The sequence below is a fragment of the Microcaecilia unicolor genome, chromosome 5 (genome assembly GCF_901765095.1).
Source record: "Microcaecilia unicolor chromosome 5, aMicUni1.1, whole genome shotgun sequence".
In the NCBI taxonomy this organism is placed as follows: Eukaryota; Metazoa; Chordata; class Amphibia; order Gymnophiona; family Siphonopidae; genus Microcaecilia; species Microcaecilia unicolor.
This window is the reverse complement of record NC_044035.1, coordinates 3,290,105-3,313,566: the sequence shown is the minus strand read 5'-3', so window position 1 is coordinate 3,313,566 and position 23,462 is coordinate 3,290,105. Positions and strand designations below refer to the sequence as shown.

At 44.5% G+C, this 23,462-nt stretch overlaps 1 protein-coding gene across 1 annotated transcript in view; it reads left to right on the top strand.

The window, feature by feature from the left end:
* Positions 1-543: 543 nt before the first annotated feature.
* HTRA1 (HtrA serine peptidase 1) overlaps positions 544-23,462 on the top strand; it is a gene marked incomplete at its 5' end in the record, with an annotated part of 125,746 nt that continues 102,827 nt past the window's right edge. The window contains 3 exons of the mRNA XM_030204704.1: positions 544-635; positions 1,068-1,654; positions 13,473-13,572. Coding sequence (XP_030060564.1) covers positions 544-635; positions 1,068-1,654; positions 13,473-13,572 — 779 coding nt within the window. The remainder of the gene's footprint in view (positions 636-1,067; positions 1,655-13,472; positions 13,573-23,462) is intronic.

Genomic DNA, 23,462 nt, shown 5'->3' with positions numbered 1-23,462 from the left:
CTCATTTGCATGCGATTTCCTTCCTAAGGAGGGGAAGCCAGTCGGCCAGCTGAGCATGCGCAGAGCAGCCAATCGTTATGCTGGCTGCTCTGCGCATGCCAAAGACGGCTTCATACACGTCCTCACTCAAAAAAAAAAAGGACGTCCCTGACGAACACTTGGATGTTTTTTTTCTTCAGATTTTGTGATGGACGTCCTTCTCTTGGATGTGTGTTTCTTATGACTAAAGTACCCGAACTGAAATGACCACCGCCGGAGAGAATCGGGGATCAGGACGTGCGAGGATGTCCAAATCAAAACTATTTGGACGCCCCTTTAGATTATGCCCCTCCAGGTCTCTCTCAGCTAATCACAGCGCGTTCAGCTGTCACTGGTGACTGGGGGTGGTCATTTTGGTTCGGGCACCTTAGTTGTAAGAAAAACACGTCCAAGAGAAGGACGTCCATCACAAAATCTGAAGGAAAAAAAACACCCAAGTGTTTGTCTGGGTCAGCCTTTTTTTTTTTTTTTGAGTGAAGGATGTCCAAGTGTTAGGCACTTGAAAGGACGTCCCTGAGGAACACTTTTCTTCTGATTTTTGCGATGGGCGTCCTCCTCTGTATGGGTCCTGCTCATCACAGCAGCCCTAACGAGAGGTGCAGACCTCCCGTTAGGTTTTCCACGGTGCATGGGGTTGGAAACGGTAGTGCATCACGTCATAACAGTAATGAGCTCATTTGCATTCCGTTTTCGTTAGCTGCTACCGTTACAGGAAAATGGCTCGGAGAACCCTTTTGTGCATGTCCTGGTTTACTACTTAACTGGCTAGTACTAGTTTATGGCTCGTTAAGTTTATTGCATCTGGCCCTGGGTAAGGATAATGTTCTTCAGGTACTTCCAAATTTGTGTTGTAGTGCTTTAGCCCTTGTCATCATCATTTGCTCATGTTTGACCTGAAGAAGGGATTACCTTCTAGAGCTAATCAAAAGGACTAAGTTAGTCCAAAGAACAAAAAAGTAGCATCTTTCTGTATTTTTCTTAGCTGGTTTCCCAGTGACTGTTTTGAATGTTGACTCTCCTCTCCTCAGTTTAGGGGTCGGGGCAGCACAGCCTTGGCTCCCAGTTGCTCTCTGGTGGGCTGAGCTTGTCTTGCTGGGAGGGAGCCCCCTCCCTAGGCTGGGCTGGGCTCTGGGATCCTCCTGCTGCTGCCGCCGCCTGTCCGAGCCACTGGGTCCAGGGATGTTGCTGCTGCCGGTGCTCGTCCTGCTCCTGCTCCCCTCCTCCGGTGCCTCCCCGCCTCGGCTCCCGCTGGCCCCCGCCTGCCCCGACCGCTGTGAGCCAGAGCGTTGCCCCCCGGCGCCAGTCCGCTGCCCCTCCGGGGAGACGGCGCTGAGCTGCGGCTGCTGCACGGTGTGCGCGGCCGGTCCCGGGGAGCCCTGCAGCGGCGGAGACGGTCCCGAGCGGCCCTGCGCCTCGGCTCTCCGCTGCCACGTCCCGTCGGGCTCGCCTGGAACTCCCGGTCCCGGGACCTGCGTCTGCGACTCCAACCGACCCGTCTGCGGAAGCGACGGTAACACCTACGGGGACCCGTGTCTGCTGCAGGAGGCGAGCCGAGAGGCGCAGAGCAAGAGACAGCCTGCCATCCGCCTGCTCCACCCGGGAGACTGCGGCACCGGTAAGAGAGACAGACACACCAGTAAAAAGAGAGAGACATCTACATGTATAAAGGGAAGACTGAGAGGGTGGAGAGAGACACACACCCAGACACTTTTAGCAGAGAGACTGCTGCACCACTACAAAAACAGAGAGAGAGAGAGAGAGAGAGACACCCACACACCCAGACACGTTCGGCAGAGACTGCTGCACCACTACAACAACAGAGCAAGAGCGAGACACCCAGACACATGTTCAGCAGAAAGACTGCTACACCACTACAACAACAGAAAGAGACACACCCAGACACATGTTCAGCGGAGAGACTGCTGCACCAGTAAAAAGAGAGAGACATCTACATGTATACAGGGAAGACTGAGAGGGTGGAGAGAGACACACACCCAGACACTTTTAGCAGAGAGACTGCTGCAGCACTACAAAAACAGAGAGAGAGAGAGAGAGAGAGAGAGAGAGAGACCCACACACCCAGACACGTTCAGCAGAGACTGCTGCACCACTACAACAACAGAGCAAGAGAGAGACACCCAGACACATGTTCAGAAGAGAGACTGCTGCACCAGTAAAAAGAGAGAGACATCTACATGTATACAGGGAAGAGTGAGAGGGTGGAGAGAGACACACACCCAGACACTTTTAGCAGAGAGACTGCTGCAGCACTACAAAATCACAGAGACACCCAGACACATGTTCAGCAGAGAGACTGCTGTATCACTACAAAATCAGAGAGAGAGAAAGAGGAAGATACACACCCGGATGCATGTTCAGCAAAGAGACTGCCGCACCACTACAAAATCACAGAGAGAGACATCCCCAGACACATGTTCAGCAGAGAGACTGCTGCACCACTACAAAATCACAGAGACACCCAGACACATGTTCAGCAGAGAGACTGCTGCACCACTACAAAATCACAGAGAGACAGAGAGAGAGACACCCAGACACATGTTCAACAGAGAGACTGCTGTACCACTACAAAATCACAGAGAGAGAGAGAGGGGGAGACACACACCCGGACACATGTTCAGCAAGGAGACTGCCGCACCACTACAAAATCACAGAGAAAGACACCCAGACACATGTTCAGCAGAGAGACTGCTGCACCACTACAAAATCACAGAGACACCCAGACACATGTTCAGCAGAGAGACTGCTGCACCACTACAACAACAGAGCAAGAGAGAGAGACACCCAGACACATGTTCAGCAGAGAGACTGCTGCACCACTACAAAATCACAGAGAGAGAGAGAGGGAGACACACACCCAGACGCATGTTCAGCAAAGAGACTGCCGCACCACTACAAAATCACTGAGAGAGACACCCAGACACATGTTCAGCAGAGAGACTGCTGCACCACTACAAAATCGCAGAGACACACACACCCAGACACATGTTCAGCAGAGAGACTGCTGCAACTGTACAAAAACAGAGAGAGAAAGACACCCAGACACATATCCAGCAGAGAGATACCTACATACATACAGAAGAGAGACTGAGAAAGGGGAAAGAGACACATGTCCAACGGAGAGACTACTGCACCTGTGAGAAAGAGAGAGACATATATGTACATACTCATGAGCAAAGGGCAGACTGAGTCAGGGGTAAGACAGAAAACCCAAAATAGCTAGGAGACTGCAGGACACACATACAGATATCCAGCAGAGAGACTGGCAGGCGTAAGAGAGAGAGAGAGAGAGAGAGAGAGAGAGAGAGAGAGAGAGAGAGAGAGAGAGAGAGAGAGAGAGAGAGAGAGACTCATTATTGGTTCTTTCTGTTTGCTTACAGCTGTAAGAGAGAGACATATACAAAGGCAGAGAAGGGAAGGAGTGGCAGGGGTATCAGACACTCCTCTTTAGTTTGTCATTTCCCAAATTATGTCATTGTTTCTATTGTTATACTGTTAACAGACTGTAAGTTAAACTGTAACACTGCATTTTATTGGCCATTGAGGTCAAACTGTCTCTGAGTCTGGTTATTACTTATTGGGGGCAGTTCCAAATGCTCTTTACTGGGGTAAATTGGCAGTTTGAAAACTGCCCACTTTCAGTGCATGTAAAGCTACATCTGTTGTCCAATATGCATTGCAAAAAGGCATCTCTAGTTTAGGGTTAGATCTGGAGAGGTAGAAACACGTAGCTTTGTGTTTTGCAGAGAAAACAAATACCTGCAGGAAACAAAAAATAGGAAATGACATGCAAATCTCTAGGCATCATTTTCCCAAGGCAACTCTCATATATTCCCTTTTAAAACTGGTTTAAATCCACAAGTAAATGCCCGTGAACTGTGCAGCAAGTTCAGCGTTGAATGTCACCCTTTTCCAGTCCTTGGGAAATACGTACAGTATCTAAACGTAACCTTGACCTACCCTTGAAAAGCTGCAAGTTAAATTGTTTTTTTTTTTGGGGGGGGGGGGGGGGACTGAGGTGGTGGTTTTATGTTTTTGGACACCACTTCAATCTTTAGAAGCCTGTAGGCAGTGCAGATGAATTTTAAATAAATGAAACCCCTTTCTCTTTCCAAAGACTAATTGAATTCATCTGTTAATGGTGTTACCAGAACTCCGGTGCTGATTCAAGAGCTTGGGATGTGTCTTACGTTTATGGTTATGTTTATTAGAAAATTTGGTATCCTGCCAATTCTGAAACAGGTCTCGGTGGCTCATCTGGCCCCAGTGCCTTTTCCACATTTGGTTTTTGCTAGTTCCATGTATGTGCATAAGTGAACGTGAGCCCTGTGGGTGCCACCTATAAGATTAAGAATACACTTTATGCCACTGAAATCATGAAAAGCAAAACATATTTTCAAATGTAAAGTTGGCAGTGGTGAAAAACTGAATTTGAAGCCAACAATATATTCAATCCACTACTTATGATTTTAAAACTGAAAACTGAGGCTGTCCATAGCTTCTTTGGTGATCCACATTTAGGAAGAAGAAACATTCTGGCTCTGCTTTGTTCCCTAGTTGGGGAAGTTTATTGACAGGATGTGGTTACCAGCTCCAGGTGGATTGAGATGGGTAACCTATAAGTTTACATCCATATGAGGGAAAGGGAAATGGGACTTGATATACCACCTTTCTATGATTTTTGAAAGTACATTCAAAGCGGTTTACATATATTCAGGTACTTATTTTGTACCAGGGGCAATGGAGGGTTAAGTGACTTGCCCAGAGTCACAAGGAGCTGCAGTGGGAATTGAACTCAGTTCCCCAGGATCAAAGTCCACTGCACTAACCACTAGGCTACTCCTCCACTCCTGAGGAAGTCCTGTCTTCCAGCTGTGTCCACAGGGAAAGAGATTAGCCTCTTGGCTAACTTGGCTGGAAGATGGAGTGCACTAGAGTCTGAAGGAGTCGATTTCTGAGGGTCAGAAGAACTTTCAGAATAAAAATGCAAAAGCATTTTCACAGTGAACAGAAGATGGACTAATCTCCAGGAGAGGAGGAACATCAAAATATGTCCTGGTTCATATTCAAAATGATTTAACTGGACAGAGGTGGCCACTGATTAGTTAAATCACTTGTTCAGGGTTATCCACTAGTTTTCAGTGGCATTTAACCGGCTATCACCGTTACAAATGAGCAGTCAGCGCTTAAGTGAAAACCGGCTATTTTTTTTTGGGGGGGGGGGGGGCGTTCCAGGAGTGGAGTCTACACTTGGCAGATTAAATGCCATTATTCAGCACTTAACTGGCCAGGATAGCCACATAAATGGGACCGCGTAAAACACAGTCTTATCGTTATGGCCGCTTAAGTTCTGAATATGGACTTAACTGTTAGCCGCCATTCAGTGCTGAAGCCCGAACATGTCCTGGCATTGAAGATCTGGGAATAACGCTGGTAACGGTCAGCAAAATGCTCACTGCCGCTGGCTAAATATTTACCCCTTTGTGATGAGTTGAAGAGTGCCAGGGGCAGCTCTTGTGACAGTAAATGAGGACATTGTCCCCCTCATTGTATAACACATGAGTTAATGAATCCTAGCACTGAGGTGTGTGACTTCCACAGTTATGTGTTGGCCACTAAGTGATAGTCTGTTACTTTAGTGTACAGCTGGCTTAACGTATAAATACAAGGGGGGGGGGGGACATGGACAGGGCACAGGCGTGTCCAACATCAGACGACTGTATGCCTGCTATTGACGTGCTGTAGGCCTGAGTGATACCAGCTATGATCACGCTTACTGGCTATGGCCTTTGATGCAGTGGTTTCAAGAGCCATTGGTATATGCTTTAAGAGGGGTCATCTCTTAAAGGGGATGTGCCCAGCAAACTAGTGGTTAGGGTGGTGGACTTTGGTCCAGGGGAACTGAGCTCAATTCCCAACACAGGCAGCTCTTTGTGACTCTGGGCAAGTCACTTAACCCTCCATTGCCTGCCGCATAGAGCCTGCCATGAGTGGGAAAGCACAGGGTACAAATGTAAAAAAAAAAACAAAAAAAAAACTGCACTATGGAAAGCTCTGGAAAACCAGTAGAGAAAGCCTAGCATTTTTGTGTCAGTTCATCTACATTAAGATGGCAAAACCCTGGGCACATGGGTCGAGAGGGAAACTCCAAATGTACCAAAAAATGATCCATCCATAAAAGTGCTGAAATAAGGGGCATCAACCTTTGATGATGGATACACTGGAGAAAACCACCCAATGCACCGTATGGCCAGCATTATATGAAGGGTAAACCTAGGCCCTCCATGAAACTGAGAAATACTTTCTCATGTTAAAATCACCAAAAATAACGAGGTTTGGAAACTCTGGATTTGGAGTTAGCTCGCACTTTCTTCTGTAGAAGCTCAAGGTATAAATTCAGGACCAGAAGGCATTTTCCCAATCTAATTTTGTACCTGAGACAATGGGGAAGTTATTTGTCTAAGATCAGAAGGAACACTGGTGGGATTTAAACCCTGGCTCTCAGTCAGGCTACTCCTCCACTCACAAATAGATGGATGGCTGTCTGTGTGTAATGGGTAAGGTGTGGTGGTGGTGTATGTGAGGCAAATTATGAGAGGATGGGGGGGAGGGAGTAAAGGGTGTTTGTATGGAGTGTTTTGTGTGTGTTTGTGTGGAGATCCTTTCTTCCACACTTAACACCCCATGCAACCCATGGCCCCTCTCCCAACCCTAGCTTTTCTCCATTTTCACAACCCCTACCCCTACCATGCTCTCCATGATCTTTCATCCACCTTCCTTCCAATGATCTCCTTTCCCACTCCATTCCCACAATCTACTACTCACTTACCCACATCCACTCTGTTTTAGATCACCAGTCTTTTTACCACCTCCTCAAATTAGTACTCACCAGCCACCCGCAATTTAGAGAGATAAAAGACTAGGAAGGCCACGTGTATGAGAAAAGCAATTCTTTTATTACTTACCAAGATACAGATACAAATTGGTATTTTCTCATATGGGAAAGCAGCACTGTTACATAGAAATGTAATCTGTGACTGTCTCTTCCAACGTACTCACTCTTTCCCTTCGCTACTGTTCTTGGGTTCCTTCCAGCTAAAGTTTTATAAACTGCCCCTTAACACGGATGTAGCTTCATCATTTCATTTATAGCGTTAATGCTTTGTTTAGCATTTTTGCTTTTTCAATCTACTCTGTTTGCCTTCCAGGCACACACGGTACAGATGTTGTATAACAGCTGTTGCAGCCTCCTTATGTGGATATATTACAAAGGAGATGGAGGGTGTGCCTTCTTTGAGCTGCTGGAGCTTTCACAGCAAGCATTGGCACGGATGAAAACAGGTTAAAAATCCTGACTCAGACACAGTCTTCCAGAGGTCTCGGTAGCCTGGATATCATGAAAGGGAGAATGACGCATCATTCCCTTGCATGTAGGAAATTGGGAGAGGAGATGGTTCACATGTACTGAATATTGGGAGTCTGCCTGTCTCTAGCCATTGAAAACACAATACTGACCCCCCCCCCCCCCACCCCAACTCGCAGCTATTCAGGTGGAGGACTCCCCGCTCAGCTTAGAGGGAACATAGTAACATAGTAGATGACGGCAGAAAAAGACCTGCACGGTCCATCCAGTCTGCCCAACAAGATAACTCATATGTGCTACTTTTTGTATATACCCTACTTTGATTTGTACCTGTGCTCTTCAGGGCACAGACCGTATAAGTCTGCCCAGCACTATCCCCGCCTCCCAACCAGGGGCGTAGCCAGCCTTCCGTGGGGGAGGGGTCCAGAGCCCAGGGGGAGGGGGCACATTTTAGCCCTCCCCCCGGCGCCGCCCCCCCTCCCGCCGCGAACCCGCCGCCGCTGCAGCTTACCTTTACTTTTGCTGGCGGGGGATCCCACTCCCCGCCAGCCGAGCCGACGTCTTCTTCTCAGTCGCTTCCTGCTCTTCAATTTGTTTGCTGACGTCCTGCACGTAATTGTACGTGCAGGACGTCAGACTCAGAGAACAGAACGTTCTCTGAGTCTGACGTCCTGCACATACAATTACGTGCAGGACATCAGCAAACAAATTGAAGAGCAGGAAGGACTGAGAAGATGTCGGCTGGAGGGGAGTGGGATCTCCCGCCAGCAAAAGTAAAGGTGGGCGGCGGCGGGGGCGGGTTCGCCGGGAGGGGGGTCCTGGGGTGAATCTGCGGGGGCCCCGGCCCCCTCAGGCCCCACGTAGCTACGCCACTGCTCCCAACCACCAGCTCCGCCTCCCAACCACTGGCTCTGGCACAGACCGTATGGAAGAGGAGAGGCTTAAAAATGGAGGGAAGCCATTGGATGGTTAAGAGCAAAGGCTTGGGGCCATTTCTGGGTTTTGATTGAGCTCGAAACCTAAAGGAGCCGGAGGAAAGAACTTTCTGCCCTTCAGACTATATTCTGAGAGAGAAACTCACATACAAGCATTGTATGATATTCCTATAGGGTTCCCTAGAACTGAATAAGAATTTCTTCAGTATCCCATTTTCCCAAGTAGACTTCATACCACTCAAAAATTCAGTCCGATGTATCCCATAAGACTGGCTGAAGGTACGGTGGTGCGGTCACTCATGAGCGAGACATGGAGGTAATGAACATCTCTGTTCAGTCCATAAGATATTCATTCAGGCTCTTCCCAGGCCTTGATTTCCCTCTTCATACACCTCTGCCCTGGTACAGCTTCTCTCCCAACTATGAAAGATAAAAGCTCAGGGGCACCTTAATATGTTTCAGTCTCTTTTCCATGTGTTTAGGTTCACTCGTCTTCCAGCTCTCTTTACCCTGTTCTGCTATGGAAGGCGTGTAACAGTGCTGGCCTCAGGTCATCTGCTGTTACATTTGTAGAAACATAGTAACATAGTAGATGACGGCAGAAAAAGACCTGCACGGTCCATCCAGTCTGCCCAAGATAAACTCATATGTGTATACCTTACCTTGAATTTGTACCTTACCTTGATTTGTACCTGTCTTTTTCAGGGCACAGACCGTATAAGTCTGCCCAGCACTATCCCCACCTCCCAACCACCAGCCCTGCCTCCCACCACCGGCTAAGCTTCTGGGGATCCCTTCCTTCTGAACAGGATTCCTTTATGTTTATCCCATGCATGTTTGAATTCTGTTACCGTTTTCGTTTCCACCACCTCCCGCGGGAGGGCATTCCAAGCATCCACTACTCTCTCCGTGAAAAAATACTTCCTGACATTTTTCTTGAGTCTGCCCCCCTTCAATCTCATTTCATGTCCTCTAGTTCTACCGCCTTCCCATCTCCGGAAACCATTGTCCCAGAACAGCTGGATGCTACATTCTTGCCAATGTAATACAGACAAAGCTCTAAAGAGCTGAAGAGAGATCCAGGGGTCCTTGGTTTTCCTTCTGCTCTGCATCCTGAACAGTCCCTGATAGAAATCTGTGTGGAAACAAAACAAGTTTTTGCTTATCAAACGTCACTGGGGTTGACAAACACCAAAAATGTCTTCCTTCTCTGTTTCCAAGCTGACCTTAAATAATCCCTGGTTGGATTAAGTGCTGGGAGCACATTCACTCAGTTACATAAACACATGGACTGTATAGCTAAAGTCCCACGTTTTCTGCGACTGTATCATTTACTCTTAGTCCAGGATCAGTACAGAATCGATATGCAGCCTGATCTTTCATCCAAATTCTCGTAGCTCCACAATGCTAACATTAGATTTTCCTCTTATAAAAAAATATTTGCTTAAAATGAATATTGGAGCCATCTTTTTCATTTCAAGAAGCAAAAGTATGGAATAATCTTCGAACAATATTAGGCAACTTACATCCTATTCCTTGTTTCAAAAGTTTTAAATAGAAAATGCTTGCTATTTTATCGCAAGCTTATATTTGACTGCGTAACATGTCTTTTCTTGTATTTGTGACGCAAGAACAGAATACAGTAGAGAATACAGCAGAGTACAGCAAGGAAAACACATGAGCACATTAATAAATCATTGTGAACACAGACAGCTTAATACTGCCACCATATTTTATCCCCACCTCTTTAGCAGCTTGCTGCGACTGTACTGATTTTCCCCTCTACATGACTGAGACCCTCTAAGCAGTGGAGCACATTTATAGAGTGGAGGAGTGGCCTAGTGGTTAGGGTGGTGGACTTTGGTCCTGAGGAACTGAGTTCAATTCCCAGCTCCTTGTGACTCTGGGCAAGTCATTTAATCCTCCATTGCCCCATGTAAGCCGCATTGAGCCTGCCATGAGTGGGAAAGCGCAGGGTACAAATGTAACAAAAATAAAATAGATACTATTGGAGATTCTACATGGAATGTTGCTACTTTTGGAGATTCTACATGGAATGTTGCTATTCCACTAGCAACATTCCATGTAGAAGGCTGCGCAGGCTTCTGTTTCTGTGAGTCTGACGTCCTGGACGTCAGACTCACAGAAGCAGAAGCCTGCGCGGCCACATTGGTGATCTGCAAGGGTCGACTTCTACATGGAATGTTGCTACTATTGGAGATTCTACATGGAATGTTGCTATTCCACTAGCAATATTCCATGTACAAGGCTGCGCAGGCTTCTGTTTCTGTGAGTCTGACGTCCTGCACGTACATGCAGGACGTCGGACTCACAGAAGCAGAAGCCTGCGCGGCCACATTGGTGATCTGCAAGGGCCGACGGCTAGATGTTACTAGTGGAATAGCAACATTCCATGTAGAATCTCAACTAGTAGCAACAGTGGAGGAGTGGCCTAGTGGTTAGGGTGGTGGACTTTGGTTCTGAGGAACTGAGTTCGATTCCTGGTACAGTCAGCTCCTTGTGACTCTGGGCAAGTCATTTAATCCTCCATTGCCTGCCGCATTGAGCCTGCCATGAGTGGGAAAGTGCAGGGTACAAATGTAATAAAAATAAATAAGTAAAAAAAGGAGGAGGTTGAGTCCTGAGCTCTCTGACCTGCCTAATATCTGGTGCTTGATTTGTAGGTCAATGTCCAGCACTTACGGACACTCCAAACTCCAGTTGATCCCTCCCTTCCCTGTCATCTTCCCTTCACTACTGGGTTCCTCCCAGCTAATGTTTTATAAATTGACCCTTAACATGGATGTAGCTTCATCATCTGATTTAGTGCATTAATGTTTTGTTTAGAATTCTTGGTTTGTTTGTTTTTTTTAAATCCAAGCTCCTTATGTGAATATATCAGAAAGGAAATGGAGGATGTGCTGCTGGGGATTCACTCAGGTGAAAGTTTCAAAATCCTGCCCCAGGCACCAGGAAAGTCAAATTTCCTCTTCATGTCTTTTACCAATTACCACCCAGCTGCCCTAATCACTACTCACTCTGTTGGTCCCAAAGCCATGTAAACTCGCACAGTTTTGCTTGTTACCACCTCTGCTCCCAGACTCTTCTGGGCATCTGTCACCGTCTCTGTTACATATGCTCTCATCTTAGCATCCTCTCTGCAAGGTCCGATCAGGACTGTTTTACCAGGAGGAGAGAGCTAAAGCACTGCCTTGGAAATGCTTATTAATGTTGGGGGGGGGGGGGGGGGGGGTCTGTTTTTCTTTATCATTGTTTTAAAATTGTTATAAAATTCATTCCAAAATGGGCTTCTTGGCCCTTCTGAATGTTTCTATATGAAGCTAAGCTCAGTGTGTGGCAGCAGCCAGAGCAGCCAATATAATGTCGGCTACTTGTCATCTGGATTGGCCACTGCTGGCAGCAGGATACTGGGCTAGATGGATCATTGGTCTGTCCCAGGATGGCTGTTCTTATGTTCTTAAGCTTAAAAACCGCTATCAGGCCATACATTTTTTGTCAAAGTGGAATTCACTTGAAAAATGACCACTGTATTAAACGATGCTTTATTTGAAATGATATTATATTTTGTAAATTGCATTGACTCATGTATATCAAGTTAATAAATGATAAGGTCACACAGAGAGTCAGCGAGACAGCCTGGTATTAGAAGTGGGGTGTAGAGAGATGCAGAACTGGAACTTGGAGTCTTCTAATTCCTTCCTCATAGCCTCAGCTCTAAGCTTAATTCCATTGCCAGCCTTATCCTCACTGTACCACATCACCCGCTCCACTGAGCATTTTGACAGTCCTGACTGTGAAGGCAGATTAGGAAGACAAGTAGAGATGAGCTGTGTTACCAAGGAACATTCTAGATCAGGAATGGCAACCTGTGGCAAACCAGTGTATTTTATGCAGTCCGCAAGACCGTGGGACGTATAGACAAAAAAAACATCATTACTTTGACTTGATTTTACTATTGTTTTTATGTTCTGCGATTACCTGGCAGTTTTATGTTGATCAAATCTCATAAGATAACCAGCAACAATCAATCTTATATAAAAAAAAATAACAATCAAAAATGTTCAGACACATGAATTTAAAACTTTCTTCAAATATGGCAACTAAGTAATCAGAAATTTCTTAAAGAGATAATTTTACATAAGAAAAGATAGCTTTGCATAGATTTGATATTTAATTTCAATGAAGTGTATCCCAAATAGAAGTTTCCTGATAAACTGAACTAAAATTCATCGAGTTCTGGTATTTTTAAATAGTGTATTTCATAAATATTTTCAGAATAGCCACTTTGTTTCCATTGTTTTTAGTTCAATTTGTACTTCTTTATTTAAGTATCACAGAAGGTCATAACTACATAAGTGTTGCCACACTGGGACAGACCGAACGTCCATCAAGCCCAGCATCCTGTCTCCAACAGTGGCCAATTCAGGTCACAAGTACCTGGCAAGATCCCAAAACAGTACAATACATTTTATGCTGCTTATTCTAGAAATAAGCAGTGGATTTTCCCCAAGTCCATTTTAATAATGGTCTATGGAGTGTTCCTTTAGGAAGCCACCCAAACCTTTTTTAAACCCCGTTAAGCTAACCGCTTTTATTACATTCTCTGGCAACGAATTCCACAGTTTAATTACACATTGAGTGAAGAAATATTTTCTCTGATTCATTTTAAATTTACTACTTTCTAGTTTCATTGTGTGCCCCCTAGTCCTAGTATTTTTGGAAAGACTAAACAAACAATTCACGTCTACCCGTTCCACTCCACTCATTATTTTATAGACCTCTATCATATCTCCCCTCAGCTGTCTTTTCTCCAAGCTGAAGAGCCCTTGTCATTTTAGTCTTTCCTGATAGGGAAGTCGTGCCATTCCTTGTATCATTTTCGTCGTCCTTCTCTGTACCTTTTCTAATTCCACTATATCTGTGGAGCTCTGTGCATTTCTGGTTCTGACATTTGTGTGGCCCTCTGTGCATAAAGGTTCTAGACCATCACCGTGTTGTCTTTAACTCTGAAAAATGATAGCATGGCTGGAAGTTATGATGTTCTGAGACTTGCTTCCTGTGTTGCAATAACATGTGTTTTCTGTTTGGATTCCCAGGGCAGGATGACCCCAGCAGTCCACGGCATAGGTACAACTTCATCGCTGATGTAGTGGAGAAGATTGCTCCAGCTGTGGTTCACATTGAGCTCTTCCGTGTGTAAGTCATAATCACCAAACACAGACATACTGTATCAGAAATCACAGATGGAAGGATCCGAATCTGTTTTGTTAGAAGTTCCTAAGTGCTCAGCCAGCTCGATAACTCAGTGGCTAGTACTGTATGCTGCCAGGGAGGAGACCTGGGTTTGATGTTTGGCCCCAACCTCTGGGGATATTGTAGAAACAACATTCACATTCCCAGTGACTCCTAGGAGGCCAGATAGAGGGTCCACAGTCACCATTTGGATCCATACATTTATCCAGAAAGATAAACTTCGTAGTCAAAACAGATTAAAAACAGAAAATACATTCCTAGTACAAAATAAAACAATACACAAAAAAATATCATGGACTTGCTGCAACAAGAACAAACCAAACCAAAAGCCTTTACGTGTAAATGCAAGTGAGTGAAATATTTAGACTAAAATATGTAGATGTGGGAGAGAAGCAATCAAAAGCTAATAAACTCCATCTTCTAACTAAAGACAGCCTGAAATAACTAAAGACCTAAAATGTACCATAATCTTTTCAGGTCTAAGATCATGGGGGAAATAACTTTATTAAAAAGGACAGAGACATAAGAAGGCTTTTTATTTTACACTGAACTTCTCCTCTGGATTCTTAAAAAGAAGGATAAATCCTTCTTATCTGTTTCCTTCTCCACTACTGCCAACTCCAGACTTCGCGCCTTCTGTCTCGCTGCACCCTACGCCTGGAATAAACTTCCTGAGCCCCTACGTCTTGCCCCATCCTTGGCCACCTTTAAATCTAGACTGAAAGCCCACCTCTTTAACATTGCTTTTGACTCGTAACCACTTGTAACCACTCGCCTCCACCTACCCTCCTCTCTTCCTTCCCGTTCACATTAATTGATTTGATTTGCTTACTGGAGCACCTTAAGAGAAAAATTCTGAAGCATAATTTCAAAGGAAGGCGAGCTTGAGTTACATCCATTTCTGTGGTTCTTTTATGTAAACATTGCTTTTGACTCGTAACCACTCGCCTCCACCTACCCTCCTGTCCTCCTTCCTGTACACATTGATTTGATTACTTTATTTTTTGTCTATTAGATTGTAAGCTCTTTGAGCAGGGACTGTCTTTCTTCTATGTTTGTGCAGCGCTGCGTATGCCTTGTAGCGCTATAGAAATGCTAAATAGTAGTGGTAGTAGTAAGGCAACATTCCCCTGAGCTTAAACTAGTGTCGATCAGTGCTTCTCAACATGCATGACCCACTGTATGTGAATCTCATTATGAATATTGTAATGACTGGAGGGCTCTGTCTAAAGCCGGCAGGGAAGGTAAAGAGAGTTCCCACATATATAACCCCCACGGCCACTGCATAGGTTTTCAAGTGAGAAGGAAAACCCAGCCCGGCTAGAAAAGGAGGGAGTTCCCAGACAAACAGATCCCATTCACTATCAGGGGGAATCCCTAAGCACAGACCGGGATCCCGACTTAGCCCAGGCCCCCTGGCTGACTAAACAATATAATTTGGATACAGGTTGCAGCTGGGAGGGGTCTCTGTGGGCTAATGTGAAGAAACAGAAAGTGCAAGCAAAGATATGGAGTGGACTAAGTAGGGACTGTCTTCAGCTACTCCAGAGATCACAAACCCTGAAGAGAAGGAGCAGATGGAGGTAGCACCAGCCCCAGAGGAGTGAAGGAAAACCAGGTGCTGGGAGTTTCAGTGGCTGGGCAAGCTTTGCAATTGGTGTGCTTTTTTCTCTCCACACAGTCCCTGTGGGAGGACCTGAGCCAGTCTGCCCTGGAAGTGGGAGGTAGGGGACAAGCCCCAGCTGAAAGTAGGCTGGGGCTGTCAGCAAAGCAGTGTGGAGAACAATTAACTGTTGCTGGATTGTTGAACTGTTTGAACTGAAATATGAACCTTATTTGATAAGCCCTAGCAAGGCTGGGGGCTACTGTTTGGTGAGTGAACTCTGAACTAGGATGTGTGGGGTTGGACGTGGACTCCTAAAGTTTCTGAGAAATTTCAAGTATACTGAAGAAATTGTTTAAACAAGCTAGTTGCCAAAAGACTTTATTGGAAAGGAGGAAGGCTGAAGTTTGCCTTTCCTTCCTGGTTGGCTGGTCAGGAATACAAGCAGCATAATGTAGATCAGCCCGCAAATTCCTCAATCTGAACTTCCCCAGCTGCAAAGAATACGCCACCACCTTCTCCTACAGAAGTACACAGTTATGGAATGGGTTACCCCCAGCCCTAAAACCTAAGGACAATCTAAGCAACTTTCGCAAATCTCTGAAGACGCATCTCTTCAATAGAGCCTATAAAAAGAACCCTTAAAGACACAAATTCACCTCCTAAACTATCCAACCTAACATCATCTTCCCTAATCCCTCATCGATCTTCTGTTTACTTTTGATTGTATCCAAAATTCGCCCTTTCCTCTCTGAACACACCACCCGAACTCTCGTCCACGCTCTCATTACCTCTCGCCTGGACTACTGCAACTTACTCCTCACAGGCCTCCCACTTAGCCATCTATCCCCCCTTCAGTCTGTTCAGAACTCTGCTGCACGTCTCATATTCCGCCAGAACCGATATACTCATATCACCCCTCTCCTCAAGTCACTTCACTGGCTTCCGATCAGATACCGCATTCAATTCAAGCTTCTCCTTCTTACCTACAAATGCACTCAGTCTGCTGCCCCTCACTATCTTTCTACCCTCATCTCCCCTTACGTTCCCGCCCGTAACCTCCGTTCACAGGATAAATCCCTCCTCTCAGTACCCTTCTCCACCACCGCCAACTCCAGGCTCCGCTCATTCTGCCTTGCCTCACCCTATGCTTGGAACAACCTTCCTGAGCCCTTACGTCAAGCCCCCTCCCTGCCCGTCTTCAAGTCTTTGCTTAAAGCCCACCTCTCCAATGCTGCGTTCGGCACCTAACCCTTACCGTTCAGTGAATCCAGACTGCCCAATTTGACTGCCCCTATCGGACCGACCGTTCACTTGTCTATTAGATTGTAAGCTCTTTGAGCAGGGACTGTCTCTCTTTGTTAAATTGTACAGCGCTGCGTAACACTAGTAGCGCTCTAGAAATGTTAAGTAGTAGTAGTAGTAGTAGTAGTAGTATTACATATAGCAGTGATTTAACCAGAGCTGAGATTGTGATGTCATAATGCCTCATTCCACCAATGCCTAAGAGCCAACCTCATCAGTGATGTCACAATGGCTTGATTGTCCTATATTTGTCTCACTCTTAGCTATTAGATTGTAAGCTCTTTGAGCAGGGACTGTCTCTCTTTGTTAAATTGTACAGCGCTGCGTAACCCTAGTAGCGCTCTAGAAATGTTAAGTAGTAGTAGTAGTAGTAGTAGTAGTAATATCCTGTCATAACTTTGTCATAACTATACTCTGTAAGCCACATTGAGCCTGCAAATAGGTGGGAAAATGTGGGGTACAAATGCAATAAATAATAATAATAATGCTTTCAGTGCGTTACCTTGTGGCAGGTCTGTTTTCTGTTTGGGAGAAGCAAGACTGAAATCCCAGACAGGATATTGAGTACCTGGAATTGCAGTTGTGTGTTGTTTTTATTTTCCTTTTTGTGTGTGGATTTTGTTTTGTATCTTGGAGGCTTGCTGTGCAGCAGCCTATTCAAGCCAGGAAGACTCCATACCACCTTCAATCAACCAATACAACCAAGGGAAGTACTACAATATGCATTAACATAGTAAATGACGGCAGATAAAGACCTGTACGGTCCATCCAGTCTGCCGGTAATACTGACTAGCTACTTGCGCCTCTAGGAAAGGGATAGAGTCACTGATGTAAATGACTTTTCATATATCAAGGGCCATGATCATTCAGGCACTCCCCATCTCCCACCCACCTCCAGCACAGCTCTTCATTTATAGTCAATTATTCTAATTAGGATAAGAAGAGGAGAGTTTTATTAGTTTTAATTACAAACACTAAATAAATTATACACATTATACTATATTTATTTGTTTGTTTGTTGCATTTGTATCCCACATTTTCCAACCCATTTGCAGACTCAATGTGGCTTACAATTTTCTGTCATGGCTTTCACCGTTCCAGAGTGCAGATAACAATTGATAATATATAAAGAACACGGATGACATAATAAGAATCAGGTAAAAAAGAGAAAACCTTCAATTGGTATTACATATAGAACAAGGATAACATAATAACAGGTAAAAACTCCAGTTGCAGAACTCATCGCGGGATGAGTCAGTCTTGGTAGACCTGACTCAGAGATCTGGCGTAGGAGAGTTTTCACAAAGGGCTGGTGTTGGAGGGGCTTTCCCTACTGTTCCATCTATTCCCCCTCTTCTGAAGCCTGCTGAGGTGACATTGGAAGCTATATGGTCAGCATTGGAATCCCTTCACATGGTATGTGCTGGAACTTCAACTTCATTTAATCTGCATTTACAGAGAATTGACAAATGTGAGGAAGTCTTGAAAGCTAATTCCGGAAAGATTCTTGCTTTAGAGTCTCAAGTTCAGCATTCCCAAACCGTGCAAACTACTATGGCTCAGGACAAAATGTTGGTTCATCGAAGACTGGAGAATTTTGATAACTATGTGAGATATTTAAATTTACATTTACTTAACTTTCCTAGACTTATGACTGTATCCCAAAAGGATCTATTTTATAGATTTTTTTGAAGAAGTTTAAATATTCTGATACTGGTTGTCCATCTTGTCTTAGGATATATTACTTTCCAGTTCCTATCAACATTCGAGCTCCTCAGATGTTTTTTTTATTTTTGTTACATTTGTACCCCGCACTTTCCTACTCATGGCAGGCTCAATGCGGCTTACATGGGGCAATGGAGGGTTAAGTGACTTGCCCAGAGTCACAAGGAGCTGCCTGTGCCTGAAGTGGGAATCCAACTCAGTTCCTCAAAGTCCACCTTCCTAACCACTCGGCCACTCCTCCACTGTTGCTACTATTTGAGATTCTACATGGAATGTTGCTATTCCACTAGCAACATTCCATGTAGAAGTCGGCCCTTGCAGATCACCAATGTGGCCGCGCAGGCTTCTGCTTCTGTGAGTTGTACTTGCAGAACGTCAGACTCACAGAAACAGAAGCCTGCGCAGCCTTCTATATGGAATGTTGCTAGTGGAATAGCAACATTCCATGTAGAATCTCCAATAGTATCTATTTTATTTTTGTTACATTTGTACCCTGCACTTTCCCACTCATGGCAGGCTCAATGCGGCTTACATGGGGCAATGGAGGGTTAAGTGACTTGCCCAGAGTCACAAGGAGCTGCCTGTGCCTGAAGTGGGAATTGAACTCAGTTCCTCAGTTCCCCAGGACCAAAGTCCACCACCCTAACCACTAGGCCACTCCTCCACTGTTGCTACTATTTGAGATTCTACATGGAATGTTGCTATTCCACTAGAAGTCGGCCCTTGCAGATCACCAATGTGGCCGCGCAGGCTTCTGCTTCTATGAGTCTGACGTCCTGGTACATGCAGGACTTCAGACTCACAGAAACAGAAGCCTGCGCAGCCTTCTACATGGAATGTTGCTAGTGGAATAGCAACATTCCATGTAGAATCTCCAAAAGTAGCAACATCATGTATCTATTCTATTTTATTTTTGTTACATTTGTACCCTGCACTTTCCCACTCATGGCAGGCTCAATGCGGCTTACATGGGGCAATGGAGGGTTAAGTGACTTGCCCAGAGTTGCAAGGAGCTGCCTGTGCCTGAAGTGGGAATCGAAACTCAGTTCCTCAGTTCCCCAGGACCAAAGTCCACCACCCTAACCACTAGGCCACTCCTTCACAGCCACAGTTAATTCTGATAGTTCAAATGTTACTCAAATTCTTGAACCCTCCATGGAAGAAGTGGTTTCTAGATCTACACTTTTGGTGACATTTGTTTTCCTATAGGATAAAGAGGCTATTTTGCACCTCTGTTTTTTTTTTTTTTAGAATTTCATATCCCATGTTTCTAGGAAGTAAAATGTCTATATTTCTTGATATATTTAAATGGACTCAAATACATAGGAAGGAGTTTCTAGCACTTAAGCCACAAGTAATTTCCTTGGGAGCCAGGTTTCAATTAAGGTTTCCTTGTGTTTACTTTTCCTAGATCAACGTAATTATGTATTTTATGAACTCTCCCAACTATAATTTTTCTTGGAAGGTAGAGAAGTTTCACTGTCAGTTTCTTAGCCCTTTATGACACCTACAATAGTTAATATGGTGTGACACACTGTAGGTTGTCACTTATTTTATTTTTTTGACCAGCTTCCTCTGGTATTTGGAATGGTTCTTCTCCTCCAAATGTGTTCTAGTTAGCTGATTATGTGTAAATTAGATTATTATATATGATATTGTATTTAATATTCTTTCTATATATTCATGCTTGATGTGTTTTAAGGATTTTCTTGATGTCTGTATTAAAAGTTAAATAAAAAAACAACAACTTTAAAACAAATGCACAACCCACATTTCTATATAAAAACTTTGTTTAAAATAACATAGTAAATGTAAATGACGGCAGAAAAAAAAAGACCTGCATGGTCCATCCAGTCTGCCCAACAAGACCAACTCATATGTGCTACTTTTTGTGTATACCCTACTCTGATTTGTACCTGTCCTCTTCAGGGCACAGACCGTATAAGTCTGTCCAGCACTATCCCCGCCTCCCAACCACCAGCCCCGCCTCCCACCACTGGCTCTGGCACAGACCGTATAAGTCTGCCCAGCACTATCCTCGCCTCCCACCACCGGCTGGCTCTGCCACCCAATCTTGGCTAAGCTCCTTAGGATCCATTCCTTCTGAATAGGATTCCTTTATGTTTATCCCATGCGTGTTTGAATTCTGTTACCGTTTTCATTTCCACCACCTCCCGCGGGAGGGCATTCCAAGCATCCACTACTCTCTCCGTGAAAAAATACTTCCTGACATTTTTCTTGAGTCTGCCCCCCTTCAATCTCATTTCATGTCCTCTCGTTCTACCGCCTTCGCACCTCCGGAAAAGGTTCGTTTGCGGATTAATACTTTTCAAATATTTGAACTTCTGTATCATATCACCCCTGTTTCTCCTTTCTTCCAGAGTATACATGTTCAGGTCATCAAATCTCTCCTCATACGTCTTGTAACGCAAATCCCTTACCATTCTCGTAGCTTTTCTTTGCACCACTTCAATTCTTTTTACATCCTTCGCAAGGTACGGCCTCCAAAACTGAACACAATACTCTAGGTGGGGCCTCACCAACGACTTATACAGGGGCATCAACACCTCCTTTCTTCTGCTGGTCATACCTCTCTCTATACAGCCTAACAACCTTCTAGCTACGGCCACCGGGGTTGTGTATTTATTTTAAATAGATTTTTTTCCATATAGAAACACAGAGCTCTGTTTATCAGTTTTTTATTCTGTGCACACTCCCTTGTATACTTTTTTATGTGGTCCCTTTGTCTCTCTTTTTTTATCCACTTGGGTCAGGAAGTCTATTCCAGCCATATGAGGCTAAATTCTATATATGGTGCCAAAAAGATCGGCCCTGAAAAAAAAATACGTCTATAAAGTATGCCTAAACTTAGATACGGTTTATAGAATATCTAGTCGCAGGAGAGCTTGGTGTATTTTATAACAGTGTGCATAATTTTCAGAAACACTCACGATCCGACCATTCCATGTCCGTGGTCATGTCCCCCTTTTCAGCAGCACGCATTAGAATTTACGCACATCGCTTTATAGAATTGTGTGCGTAAATTCTAATTAAAGCCAGTGTCAATAATTGCTTATTAATTGAAGCCTGGATTGGCCGCTGTCGGAGACAGGATGCTGGGCTTGGTGGACCCTTGGTCTTTTCCCAGTATGGCAGTGCTTATGTGCTAATTATTGGCACTGATTGGCTTGTTAAGATACAGAATACAACCCGAATTGCGTACGCAACTCAAGTCGCACTAAATAGAATCTGGGGGATGGCGTGTAAAGAATGGAGTCTGGAGTTGGCAGTGGAGAAGGGTACAGAGAGGTACAAAAGGAAACCAAGTTACCTCTCTTCAGATGGTGAGGTCTGCCCATTCAGAACAATCTGGAAAACGGTATCAGGGAGAATTTTCCAGAGACGAAGCTATTGTCTCCTAGGGAACGTTGGAAAATGTATTTAAAGAATGTGTGGAAGATCTCACAGTCTGAATACAAATTAATGGCTTTGAATAACTTTGTTATATGCAGATTTGTTCACTTCACCCATTGATTCCATTTCCAGATCATTTATAAATATGTTAAAAAGCACCAGTCTATATGGTGGGATCAAGATAGTATTTGAGGCAGACATGTGAGCAGGAGCTCTGTGGGCGCTCTGAGAAGACTAGCTGACTTAGACCCAGGAATGGGGACAAGGAAAGCTAAGTGGGTTGCTAACCCCTCTGCTCCCTCTCAGAATTTCTTACCCAGTCAGCCAACCCTAGAGGCATTTGGAGCTGCTGTGGTCTGGGAGTGTGGTGCTTTTGAGAGTGCTCCCTTGGCTGGGGAGCAGAGTGATGAAGGGGTTCAGCCCTGAGGCATGGGTTGAACTACTACAACCCAGAGGCATTATGAGTAGGAGGCACCTGATCTGGCTTTATGCAAGTCGTCAACACCGAAGGCAGGTGTGGAAGGAACCCTGTCCTCAGTGTCGACTTTGCTGAGTGCTTTTCTTGGAAGAGCCAATGCTGTTTCACATGCAAAAGGCAAATTTCAGTTTTAAGACCTGCAGTTATTACCTTTGATGAAAGGCCTGGGAGCCTCTTTCTCTTCCTTTGTGGGTAGGCTTAATCAAGATATTGCCAGTTTGTTGTTGACGGTTGGTGACCAGGGAGAGATCCTCTGCTAAATTAGCTCCATTGAGGAATGCCTGAGTGAATTATAGCTGGTGTCAGAGGCTCAGATCCGTGATAGAGGAGTGCAAGCTTGGAAATTGGAATATCAGATTAGGAGAAATTATTTGATTCCTCAGTTTTCCAAAAGCTTCACTATTGTCTTAGTTGCTATAGTCCAAATGTATTTGAGAAAGGTGCTTGAATTTATAACTGAAAATATGCTCCCAGTTGTTCAAGCACAGTATTAGATTGGGTTTAGACCTGTTCATAAGTCATTGCCTTATTCTTGCTGTACACTATCTTGAGTGAATTCTTTCCAAAAGGCCATAAATAAATAAATCTCTTGGACCTGCTTCATTGGAAGTTGTGAATTGACTAGTTTTTGGGAGAGCTTTTTGAAAATTGTAACAGAAAGGACTACTTTGATAGTTTGCTTTGCCCCTTGAATCTGACTGAAGTACAGTCCTCAGACATTACTTTAGAAAGATGAATGAACAATTTTTGGGATCAACGTTTTTCCTGATTTTTCTTGTGAAATGTAGAAGAGGCATAAAGAGTTTTGGGCCTTACAGCTGAGGGTTGTTGTTTTGGGTGTGAATTTTGTTTTGAAATTTCTATGTAGATGTTTTGCAAACTTTGAGGGTAAAGTTTTTGTTTTAAATCTTGAACAACTGGTGAATTTTTTTTTATGTTAACCCAAGTCTTGTTGTGGACCTATATTCCCCTTCTTTCTGGCTATGTCTTTGTATTTGAGTTTTGAATGTGTTTCCTGTTCTTGGCTCTTGAATATTGGGAGTGAAAGTTTCCTTTTAAGAATGGTGTCATTATTTCTGTGCATTCATTATTTGGATGGAAGGATTAATTGTAAATTTCAAGAAGCACTAGTTCCAGCACAAGGACTTCATCCTTTGGATTCCTAGTCCCTCCAAATAGGTTTTATATCAGTCTGCTGTAGCTATAGTGTCAAGGCTGGTCTTGGACTGAGGGCCTGCTTGGGTGAGGAGCGTGGTCGTACCCCATGAGCTATTGTGTGCTGCTGGTAAATCCAGCTTTCTGTACGTG